This window comes from the organism of the source record quoted next, unplaced genomic scaffold (genome assembly GCF_019419815.1).
Source record: "Pyrus x bretschneideri cultivar Hongxiangsu unplaced genomic scaffold, Pyrus_bretschneideri_v1 Contig19, whole genome shotgun sequence".
Taxonomy (NCBI): domain Eukaryota; kingdom Viridiplantae; phylum Streptophyta; class Magnoliopsida; order Rosales; family Rosaceae; genus Pyrus; species Pyrus x bretschneideri.
In genome coordinates, this window is record NW_025999490.1 from 1,924,105 (window position 1) to 1,936,579 (window position 12,475).

Here is a 12,475-nt window from a genome sequence, read left to right on the forward strand (position 1 = left end):
CATATATGCATTTATTTATTAAAATCTCAAATATAAAATAATAATAAATGTGACAACGTATGACAGCTACACTTTGTTTATAAGAAAACAAAAAAGAATTATCCCAAATTAGCTATTCCACAACAATCGTACGTAATAATTTTTCCCTCCCAACACCACATGATGTTTGCATTAGCTCAAGAAGACGTTGTGGTGTCAATGAGAGACTTCATGCATCTATAAAGCAACACACACCATTATCCACTTCCTCAACACCACACTAAGCCAATACCTTAAACAATGCAATTAAGCATGAAGCATTCAATTCCAAACACTTCAATTTTCTCACTGTTTCTTCTCCTGATTTCAACTTCATGGGTACATTCTCTACCTTCATTACAAGAATTCAGCCAATGCCTCTCCGAAAATTCTGACATTTCAATCCCATTCACCACAGCCTTGATCACCCCAAAAAATTCTACATTCCTTCCATTCCTACAATCTTCTGCACAAAATCTTAGGTACTTGGTCCCTTCAGCGCCAAAGCCTGAGTTTATCTTCACTCCATTGCATGATACCCACGTCCAAGCTGCTGTCATTTGCTCAAAGCAGCTTGAAATCCACCTCAGAGTTAGAAGTGGAGGCCATGATTATGAGGCCCTCTCTTATGTCTCCCAAATCGAAACGCCTTTCATCATTGTAGACCTCGCCAAGCTTCGATCAGTCATTGTTGATATCGAAGACAACAGCGCATGGGCTCAAGCTGGGGCCACCATTGGTGAAGTTTACTACAGAATTGCACAGAAGAGCAAAACACACGGCTTCCCTGCCGGGCTTTGCACGAGTCTAGGTGTTGGCGGGCATATAACTGGAGGTGCATATGGCTCCATGATGAGGAAATATGGCCTTGGAGCTGACAATGTCATTGATGCGAGAATCGTTGATGTGAGTGGTAGAGTTCTTGATAGAGCAGCAATGGGAGAAGACCTTTTTTGGGCAATCAGAGGAGGTGGAGGAGGAAGCTTTGGAATCATCCTTTGGTGGAAGATAAAGCTGGTTCCTGTTCCGGCAACCGTGACAGTTTTTACTGTTCCTAAAACCTTGGAAACAGGTGCCACTAAAGTCCTACATAAATGGCAACAAGTAGCTCCCACTAAGCTGGATGAAGATCTCTTTATTAGAGTCGTCATACAAGTGTCGAAAGACAGCAAAACTGGCAATAAAACTGTCATAACTCTTTACCAAGCCCAATTTCTTGGAGGTGCTGATAGATTGCTTGATGTTGTTCAAACCAGATTCCCTGAGTTGGGATTGACCAAAAAAGATTGCACAGAAACAAGCTGGCTCAAATCTGTGATGTACATAGCAGGGTACCCAAGTTCGACCCCACCTGAGGTAATAATCATCTTGTATATTTGTTCAAGGCTAGTATGGGAATCATGTGCGAAACGCTTCTATTTTTGTTATAAGTGATTTTAAGATACATGTCAAATTTTTTATTTAAACCCTAAGTAGTTCTTAGAAAAACACTTAAAAGTGCTTAATGAAGCGCCTAGCTAGTAAGTGCTTCTCCAAAAAGTAGTTCCACAACCCAAATGCCTTATTTAGTAGAAATACTATTGTTATTATAAAAGTACTTTTAGCAGTCCTAAATAGGTCTTTAGTGAAACCAATTTAATGTTGGAGGACGTGGTCCGGTTTTTTTGTCAAATGCAGTAGAAAATGATTTTAGTTGTTAGAAGACAAAAACATTTTTAGTCATTACATAAGCAAACCCCAATATGCCCTTAGTGAATTTACTTTAATGCTGGGCGACTTAACATAATTTTTTTGTGTGAACCTCAACATATCTTGTGTTCTTTGTGCTTGCTTGTTTCTAAATTGATTTTGGTGTTCATTTTACTCGTTTGGTGTGATCTTCGGACTAAAAGTTTGTTGGTGCCTTTAAATTCCTAACAGGTTTTGCTTCAAGGAAAATCCACATTCAAGAACTACTTCAAAGCCAAATCAGACTTTGTCAAATACCCAATTCCTGAAAGTGGGCTTGAAGGGTTTTGGAAGAGGCTGATGCAGGAAGAGTCTCCTCTAGTAATTTTGACCCCATATGGGGGAATGGTGAGCAGGATTTCAGAGAGTGCAATCCCCTTCCCCCACAGAAAAGTTATCTTCAAAGTCCAGTACCTGACCACATGGCAGGATGGGAAAGAAGATCAAAACAAACATATGGACTGGATCAGAAAGCTTTACAATTACATGACCCCTTATGTCACAATGTTTCCAAGGCAGGCATACGTGAATTATAGGGATCTTGATTTGGGGGTTAACAAGAAAAGCAACGTAAGCTTCATTGAGGCAAGTGATTGGGGGAAAAGGTATTTCATGGACAACTTCAAGAGGTTGATTGAGATAAAGACCGAAGTGGATCCTGATAATTTTTTCAGGCATGAACAAAGCATCCCTCCTCTCCCACTCCCTTCAAGATCTAGAACTTCTACAGGCCATCACCATAGAACAGAGAACAGCTAGATTATGATGTTTGCAGCATGGTAAGTAAGGTCTTGCATATGGTTTGATCAGTGTGCTCTTATTAAAGGGAATCATGTATGCATGGTATAGTGATTTTCACATTCCCCGCTTCTCTGCTTGCACTCATCTCTTTGTTTTGGTCCCTTAACTTCCTTTTAGATATTTGAATATTTGATCAAAAAACAAAGAGAGATGTGCATGCGAGAAAAAGAAATTGTAAAAATCACTTACCATTTTATATAGACTGGAATAAAATCATGAAGGTCTCTTGGTCTCACCATTCAATGGTTGTATAAAAGTGACGTAATGCAACTGGTATGGGCGCTGCAGTAATGTGTCTGTATGAGAAAATTGAAATATTGACTTTACCTATTTTATTTTTTTATTTTATAAAATATTTGCCCTTTTATGGACTGTGGATTTGCCTTTATACGGACTAGAATTAGGAAAGTAGAATGTACTCATTTCATTTCTTTCATTATTAACTTTCAAAAGAATAATTATATAACTCTATAGGGGTTAGGATTTGAAAACACATTTTTTTTTTTTTTTAAGAAACAATATTATCTATACAATGGAGAGGGTGGAAAACACATATTTTACACACGTTTTGTGAGGTCCACTCCATAATTGTATTTTAATTATTCAACCGTCTATCTTTTAATCTTCCCTCAAATATCATCTCTTCCAAAAATCATCCAAATCCGAAGTCATATGACTGTTGGATTAAATTTAGTATTTCTGTGTAAAACCGTATTCATCCTTTTTTTTTTTTTACTACAAATGAATGTCTTAATAGTTTTGGGTTTATCTAGTTTTTTGCAACATGAATTGAAATATAGATGGTTAATATCGTTGAAATTTATTACAAAGAGGGCCCTATAAAATAGCAAAATGTGAACCACGAGCTAATGATTCAATGGTAAAGAGCAGATTGCGAGGCTTCCTTGAAACTAAAAATTGGAGGTCTTAGGTTCGAAACCATGGAAGCCAGACTTGTGGCCAGGGAGAGGCTGAAATGCTTCTGTGAGCCTTCTCAACCCCCAAAAGAGGTAGATAACCGTGATTTGCCACTAGTTGTCCCCCTTTTAAAATAAAAATTAAATAGAAAAATGTGTGTCAAAAGTTTGTATCCTCGAATCCTAATTCTATATGTGTGTGTATTTAAACTACTCTAACTAACAAAACAGGGAATAAGAATTTAAATTCAAAAGATTTGGCACAGTGCCTTAGCCAATAAACTTCATAAAACTGATATTCTACAATCATCCCTGGCAAGGTTACAGAGGTGCACGAAGACGCGGTCGCCCCTCCGGTCTTCAGCAATCACGGCAAAGATTGAGAATTCCGTCCCTCTGATCCTCTGAACTTGCCGAATTCTGCAGGCTGCAACTTGTGCGTTGCGCTATTGCGGCTGTGTTTTATTTTATTTTTTTAAAACACCCAAGCCATAGTTTTAAACCTGAGATTAAAAATAAATGAGAACGGCGTCGTTTTGTTGTAAAGAAAAAGGAACAAACAAGCAGCGACAAAAAACCCAGAAGGAACAAACAGCCACCACCGATCATGGAATCAATATACAGGCATAGTTGAGACTCCATCATCTGATCATGACATCAACATATAGGCTCGGGTTCAAGAACCCAACGCCAATACAGAAAGCATTTATTCCTGCTGCTGCTCATCAAGGGAAGGTTGGTTAAGTTTGCTCCAAACGGTCTTTAGCGGCAGAAGCATACATAGCGGCCAAGTAAATTTGAAGAGAATCCAACTTGTGAGCCTAAAATCTTGAAAGAGATATATCTCCTTAATAGTGTTAGAATTTATTTTGCCACCTCCAAGACATAGGTAATGAGGATTTTGTTATTAGGAGCATGGTCTTAAATATCGATATTATCGGCGATATTTCGCCGATAATATCGTTTTTTTGAGATGGGGATATTTTCACACGTATCCACTTTATTTTCGTCAATATATCGGGATAATATCGATAAAATAAACATAATAATTCAGTGTGTGTTATGATAAGTTACATAATATAATATAATATATATACATAATATAATATAATATATATATATATATAATATAAATCCCCCAAACATGCCAACTTTTGACAACTTTTGACAAGACAAAAAGTAGTGGTGGTTGGTTTCATACTCAAAACCGTGTGCGATGACCGATGGTATAAAACATTATACCACGATTTGCATGCAGCATGTATAAATTATGTCATAATTTGCAATTCATTTCTTTAGTTGCATAAGTATTATTTCTCTTATTAGAGTATGTGTTTCTTTGAATAGCATATTATTTGAATCCTCGATACCAATACAGACCCGATGTTGGAGATGATGGTACCCTTATACGTATTGTACATAATGTATACTCTAAATTAGACCCTGCATCACCAACAGTTGGTTACTTAAATTATAATAATTACATTGTTGGATTAAACTAACACGATTTATTGAATTCAGCTAACATGGTTTAAAGATGCAAGAAGAACTTTTGGAGAACCAACATCAGTTGCTGCTCGAACAAAAATATCTCCTAGTGAGTGTAAACATATTTCACTATCAGTTTATAATAGAATTTGTTGGAGTTATCAACATTGTTTTTCATTATAGTTGAATGGTGGATCATGTATGGGACTGATGCACCAACTGTGAGAAAGTTAGTAATAAAAGTATTATCACAAACAACTTCCTCATCTGCTTGTGAAAGAAATTGAAGTACATTTGCACTTATACACACAAAGCAAAGAAACAGGTTGGCTCATAGTAGGTTGGAAAAATTAGTTTATTGCTACTACAACATGAAGCTTCAAATTCAAGATAAGGAAGCAGAAATAGATCATGTCGACCGTGGTGACCCACTAGATGTGTTTGATATTGTTGTCGAAGATGATAATACAGAGGGTAACCAACTTTATCAATGGATTAGACCTCTTCATTTAGATGATGATGAAGGCAACCCAGCTCTAAGAGTTGCTGAAGAAGCACGTAATGAAGGGATAAATGTAAAAAGAGTATTAGAGGAGGAGGTGGGATCTAGCAGCGCTGACTCTTTCGAAGAACTTTTGCGTCGAAGACCAAGAAACATTGGAATTCCACCTTCTTCCAATCCTACACAACCACAAGATCCTGATGATACTAATGATAGCTCTAGTACAAGATCAGGAGACTCACCTACCATCGGAGGTGGGAATGATAAAGGATATAGTGGAGCTGGAGGTAGTGGTGGATATGGAAACTATGTTGGACCACCTCCCGAATTTATGAGCCCATTCACTGGTGAGGCAAACTTCACGCATGCAACACAGGATAAGGACCATGGCAGTAGGCGGGCAGAACCAGGAATTGGTGCCATAGGGAATGACTATACTCGCAGAGAAAGAGGCAAGGGGACTTTGTCAAGTCAAGAAGATAACTCGTTATCTATAACTTCGGACTCTGTTGGAGTGAGAAGTAGTAACTATGGTTATACTCATAACCAACCATTTCCCTACCCTTCATATCCCATTCCTGTTGGGATGGAATCAAGCGACTCATGGAAAGAATCCGAGACTCAATCTTCAAATGATTTTGCTTATGGACAACGTCAACCCATCTCGGATCCATATGGATGGCATGTTAACAATTACATGCAAAACTATTTTGGGGATTTATCATTTGATGACTACTCTTCACAATACACTTATTCTACACATAGAGATGATGAAGATAGTGAACATTTTGAACCTTATAGGAACTCTATGTGGTACTAAGTCACTCATGTATCTTACCATGCAATGTATAAAGTGTAAAATATTGTACTAATTCATTATATATAAATGATTATGGTGTGTTTAAACTTCTTTCATTAATTACTACATATTTTCTACACTCACAATGTTTGCCGACTCACTATATAATCAACTTAAATCAGTTAAATCCATCATGCAATGCATTTCCTTCCAATTTTTTGTGATAAACTAATAGATAATTGACTAAATAAACATCCTGCAAAGTTTCAATAAAAATTTCCAAGTTTTTCTTACAATTTCCGTGGTTTTTATTCAATTTTTATCAATATCGATAATATCCCAATATTTTCATCGAACTTTTCATGTTTTTGGACTACCAATATTTCCGATATCAACGATATTTTAGACCTTGATTAGGAGTAAGGTTTTTAGAGGACGAAGGGCGTTATTGTGTTATGAGGATTAAGGTTCTCAGATGCCGTTTAACTATGTTATATAACTGGAGAACCAGCAAATGCACTAAGCAATAGCCTCATAGATAAATTATAAACGACATTAATATTATCTACTATTGTAACTTATTTGTATTAATAAATTATGAATGATATTAAAATTGTCTACTCTAAAAGGTTGGATTGTCTACTTTAAAAAAAAAAAAAATTTACGCTTCACTCCTGCCCCCAACATTCTTGGCTTCGCTAGTAATAATCATCATACCAAAATCTATTAAATGTAACTAATTTGACAATAACAAAACAAAAACTGCAATGTAAAGTCCAAATTTACAAACTGCGATGCAACAGAAACTTCAATCATGTTGGACTTAGAGTTTCTAGCATTTCACTCATTGTAATTTTGTCGCTCAATTATAAGGGTTCGAGAACCATGGATGGACTTGCCTTATTTGACGTAAAAGGTCAATAAAGAATAAAGGCTATTGATAAGTCCCAAAACTAAAATCATATAAAATTTCAAACCAAAAGTGAGAAGGAAATTGAAAGTCTTTGTTAGAAGATTTTATATAGATTGAATAAAATTGTCAAAGTCTCTTGGTCTCACCGCCCGTAGCCCAAAGTAAGTTTGTAAGGATGATTTATTAATGATGAATTGAAATAAAAGACTATTCGAATTATCGAAATGATCAGAAAGAGGGCCCTACAAAATTGGTAACAAATTGTGTGTCAAAAACATGTGTCATCATATTCTAACCCTATGTGTACGTATTTAAAAAGGGGAATACAAATTTAAATGCAAAAGAATTGACACAGAGCCGTGCGGCTCAACAAACTTAACAAAACCATCATACTTAAATCTATTGAATGTAACTATTTTGACAATAACAGAACAAAAACTGCAACGTAAAATCTGAATCTACAAACTACCATGCAACAAAAACTTCAATCATGTTCGACTTAGGGTTTCTAGTATTTCACTCGTTAAGGACAGAAGGGCAATTTTGTCACTTAATTATAATCATTCGAGAACAATGGACTTGTCTTATTGATGTAAAGATCAAAATAACAATATACTACGGCGTAATGATATTCTTTTTTATTTGAAAGTAAGAGGTATTAGGTTCGATTCTTACCAAAACTTCAATCATGTTCGACTTAGGGTTTCTAGTATTTCACTCGTTAAGGACAGAAGGGCAATTTTGTCACTTAATTATAATCGTTCGAGAACAATGGACTTGTCTTATTGATGTAAAGATCAAAATAACAATGTACTACGGTGTAAGGATATTCTTCTTTATTTGAAAGTAAGAGGTCTTAGGTTCGATTCTTACCAAAAGCGAATTTGAACACATTTATTGCTAGCCAATTGTAAGACTTGGCTTATTCCCCACCCCTTTAACCACAGGACCAATCCACCATCTATAGGTATTATCTTAAATTTTCTTTATTTCTTATAAAAATAAAAAATCTGTAACATACCGCCGTGGTTTAAAAAAGACATATTCTCTTTTTATTTCAATTTATGCACTCCTTCTTGACTTTCAAGTGTTTTCAATAAGTTAAAAGAGAATTAGAAGTCATAAAGAAATTAGAAATTAGAAAAAAAAAAAAAAAAAAAAAAAATAAGAGAAAAAAAAAAAGTGTAAAAAGCTCCATGCGTATAAGAAAATGTCAAATCCTAAAGCATAAGTAAAACTTTATTACAAATTTACACAGCTAAAATTCAATAAAGTTTTCGTCTTTCCACGACTCAAAAATTGTGCTCAATGAAATATCCACTTAACTATTCAAGTTGGTCACCGGTTGCTCCTACGTTGACCGTTCTCACCAAGTCGGCGGAAAGTGTGTGCTGAAATGCCTCAAAGAGGCTTGAAACCTATTGCAGATGGTAGTTGGGCAGTGTGGGCCTGTTTTTTTATCTTTATTTTTTAGTAGAATGATAATTTTAAAAGGTTAAATAATTATTAGAGATAACAGAATCAGTGGATATCGAATTCACAATAAAACGCATATGCATGATTGTTTTTTGTGATTGCAGTAAAAGCATTTTTTTCATTTTTTTTTAATTCTAAATGTAAAGCCTTTTTATTTCCTCAGTTGGATTTTTAGAATTCTAATGGTTGAAAGAAGATTCCTCAGTTGGATATCTAGACCCTGAAAACCTACACGGAAATAATTAAGTTGGAATTAGCCTAATTTGATTACTCAAAACTGACTTTTTGACTAAACCCATAAGGCTGGAAATGTTGACAGGCCTAATCATGCATGTATTGGTGGTGGAAAAATGAGGGTCAGATATATCAAAGTCTATATTCTACTTCACATCGAGTTTTGGAGTCTTATTTATACAGCATACTGCATACATGCACCGTTCACCACGCCGCGATGAGCGAATGATATGGACCGTGGCTTTGGTTGACACTTGACTGTGGAAGGGGAGCGCATGATGTGAGTCATTGACCAAGATGATCTAAACGGGTTTTTCTGTAGTGCTTCGGAGTAAACACCACATTGACAAATGATAAGTGAACCCAGAAAGCTTAAGTTGTGGGAAAACGAGCTAATAAACCTGCACTTGGGGAGGTATACAATGGACCCCAAAACTTTGAGTTATTAGGCGAGGGATCAACTTCTTGTTCTCTTGAACAAATTTTTGATCAGTAAGGTGTTTGATGCCGTCAATTATGAATAACATGTCAAAAAGATTTTTATTGACACAGTATCGCTATTATTGATACAAATTTGTACCTTAGAACACTTTCAGCATGATACTATCTCCCAAGAGATGGTGGATTAAATCCTCCTCCCCCACACCCCCTCCTCTCTCCAAAATCTCCTCCAGCGCTCCAAAGTCTACTGCCTTATGGGGGAGCCCAGTTAGTCCTCTAGGCCAGAATTGCCTAACTTAACCCTTGGGTTATGTGCTATCACGCTGACTTCACATTGACGACAGTCACTATTAAAAATTAATTAAAATACAAATAATTATTAATTAATTAATTAAAAATACAAAAGAGTATAAAAAAATTATAATTTTTTTCTATAAATATTTAACTATGTTCTTCCACCTTACACCTCATTTCAATATTTTTCAAATACTGTCATCCAATTTTTTATTATTCTTCGAATTTAAAAATAAAAATTATTTATTATTATTTTATTAAAATAATAATAATATTCTAATACGAATTGTCTGGGCTATTCAGTTTAAGGATGGAGATGCACTTAGGCAATTACGGTTCATTAAAGACATTTACTATTTACTTGAGGGATTGAATTGCCTATTGCCTCTTAATACAGGATGGACGTCTTGCACAGAAAATTTCTAATATATCAATAATGTATCTCAAGTTGAAAAAGTGATGTTTGCATTAGCTCAAACATACGTTGGTATCTTTTCCCCAAAGAAAGAAAAAAAAAAAAAAAAAAAAAGATCATACGTTGGTGTCGCTACTAGACCTTCGAGCTTCTATAAAGCTACACAAGACACTAGACTATTTCCTCAGCACCACCAAAGAGCCTTTAAACCAGCCAACATAATGCTTCCAACGTTTTCAATTTTTTCTCTTTATCTTTTCCTTGTGCTATCAGCTTCCTGGGCGCATCCTCCACCTTCAACACAAGAAAATTTTATCCAATGCCTCTCACGTTATTCTACGACTACCATTCCATTCTCTTCAGACTTTCTCACTCCGAAAAATTCTAGCTTCACCACTGTTCTTGAGTCTACTGCACAAAACCTCCGGTACTTGGTCTCCTCAGTGCCAAAGCCGGAGTTTATTTTCACACCGGTGCATGATTCTCATGTGCAAGCTGCTGTCATTTGCGCGAAAAAGCTTCGAATCCATCTCAGGGTCCGAAGTGGAGGCCATGATTACGAAGGCCTCTCCTATGTCTCCCAAATTGAAACGCCTTTCCTTGTCGTAGACCTCGCAAAGCTTCGAACCTATCAGTGTTGATATCAAATCCAACACTGCATGGGTTCAAGCCGGTGCCACCATTGGCGAACTCTACTACAGAATTGCAGAGAAAAGCAAGACTCTTGGCTTTCCTGCCGGACTCTGCACGAGTCTAGGCGTTGGTGGGCACATAACTGGTGGTGCATATGGCTCCATGTTGAGGAAATATGGCCTTGGTGCTGATAACGCTGTGGATGCTCGAATCATAAACTTTAACGGGAAGATTCTTGATCGAAAGGCAATGGGAGAGGATCTGTTTTGGGCAATTAGAGGAGGTGGAGGAGCAAGTTTCGGTATCATCCTTTGGTGGAAAGTAAAGTTGGTTCCAGTTCCAGCAACCGTGACTGGTTTTACGGTTCCAAAGACCTTGGAACAAGGCGCCACGAAGCTCCTCTACAGATGGCAACAAGTAGCTCCACTGATTGATGATGATCTCTTCATCAGAGTTATCATCAGCAAAACCGGCAATACATCGGTCACAACTCTTTACGAAGCTCAATTTCTTGGAGGTGTTGATAGATTACTCAACGTCATGCAAAAAAGCTTCCCCGAATTGGGTTTGACACGAAAGGATTGTACCGAAATGAGCTGGATCAAATCTGTGATGTACATAGCAGGTTACCCAAGTACAACTCCTCCTGAATTTTTGCTTCAAGGAAAATCCTCCACGCCCAAGGGCTACTTCAAAGCCAAATCAGACTTTGTCAAGACCCCGATTCCAGAAAAGGGGCTTGAGGGGCTGTGGAAGATGATACTACAAGAATCCTCTCCTCTGATGATTTTCAATCCGTATGGCGGAATGATGAGCAGGATTTCCGAAAGCGCGATACCTTTTCCTCACAGAAATGTTCTCTTCAAAATTCAGTACGTGACTTCATGGCAAGCTGGAGGTAACGAGGCACAGCACATGGATTGGAGTAGGAAGCTTTACAATTACATGGGTTCTTATGTCACAAAGTTTCCAAGGCAGGCATATGTGAATTATAGGGATCTTGATTTGGGGACTAACAAGAAGAGTAGCTCAAGTTTCATTCAAGCAAGTTCTTGGGGTTACAGGTATTTCAAGGACAATTTTAATAGACTGGTTAAAATAAAGACCAAAGCCGATCCTCAAAACTTCTTCCGGCATGAGCAGAGCATCCCCCCTCTTCCACGAGGCCGTTACTAGAGATCGCTAGGAGCTATAGATTGTTATTTGCAGAAGGTTAAGGCTTCGGCCGAGTGATTAGTGTGTTTTGTTTAAGCTTACTGTTTAAACAAATTTATAGAATGAAATAAATAGTTTAAAGAATAATAATAAATAGTTTAAAGAATAATAATCTGCTTTGCTTAATTTTTCTTTTTTTTTTTTTTTTTTGTCAGGAAAAAAAAAAAAAAAAACTTTTGAGTTTTTCTTAATTGATTCAAAGGGTTATTACAACTTTTGAGTTGTCCTTTTCAGACTGATCATTAATGAAGAAATGGGAGATTTCAGTTCTGCATGCTTTAATTTACAGAAGAGGATTCTCTCATGAGCTCAAGATGAGAATCCTCCTGATCAAACCATACGAAACGTTCAAATTTAATCCAACGGTTGCAATTATTATAACTTTTAGAAGGTCCTTATTTGGAGCCGTTGAATTAAATTTGAACGGTCTAAATGAATTGATCAGGAGGATCCCCATCCTAAGCTCAGGAGAGGATCCTCTTCCTTAATTTACTTGTAGTTACTTTTCTTTATTTTTTTCTTTTATTACAAGTAATATTACTATTCTAAGTTAGAGTAAGAGGAGATGAGAGAGTTTGAATTTATGACGTAGTGAGTTAAA

The 12,475-nt window shown here is 36.5% G+C and overlaps 2 protein-coding genes across 2 annotated transcripts; both read left to right on the forward strand.

Moving 5' to 3' along the window:
• The first annotated feature begins 258 nt into the window (after positions 1 to 258).
• LOC103952345 (berberine bridge enzyme-like 15) lies at positions 259 to 2,918 on the forward strand. Its single transcript, XM_009363916.3, has 2 exons — positions 259 to 1,374; positions 1,939 to 2,918. The coding sequence occupies exons 1-2, from the start codon at positions 280 to 282 to the stop codon at positions 2,503 to 2,505; spliced, it is 1,662 nt and encodes a 553-aa protein (XP_009362191.2). The 5' UTR covers positions 259 to 279; the 3' UTR covers positions 2,506 to 2,918.
• Positions 2,919 to 10,199: 7,281 nt separating this feature from the next.
• On the forward strand, positions 10,200 to 11,961 carry LOC103952347 (berberine bridge enzyme-like 15). Its single transcript, XM_009363917.3, is given in 2 exon segments — positions 10,200 to 10,652; positions 10,654 to 11,961. Coding segments are annotated over 2 exon segments (1,587 nt in total). The 5' UTR covers positions 10,200 to 10,247; the 3' UTR covers positions 11,836 to 11,961.
• Positions 11,962 to 12,475: the final 514 nt, after the last annotated feature.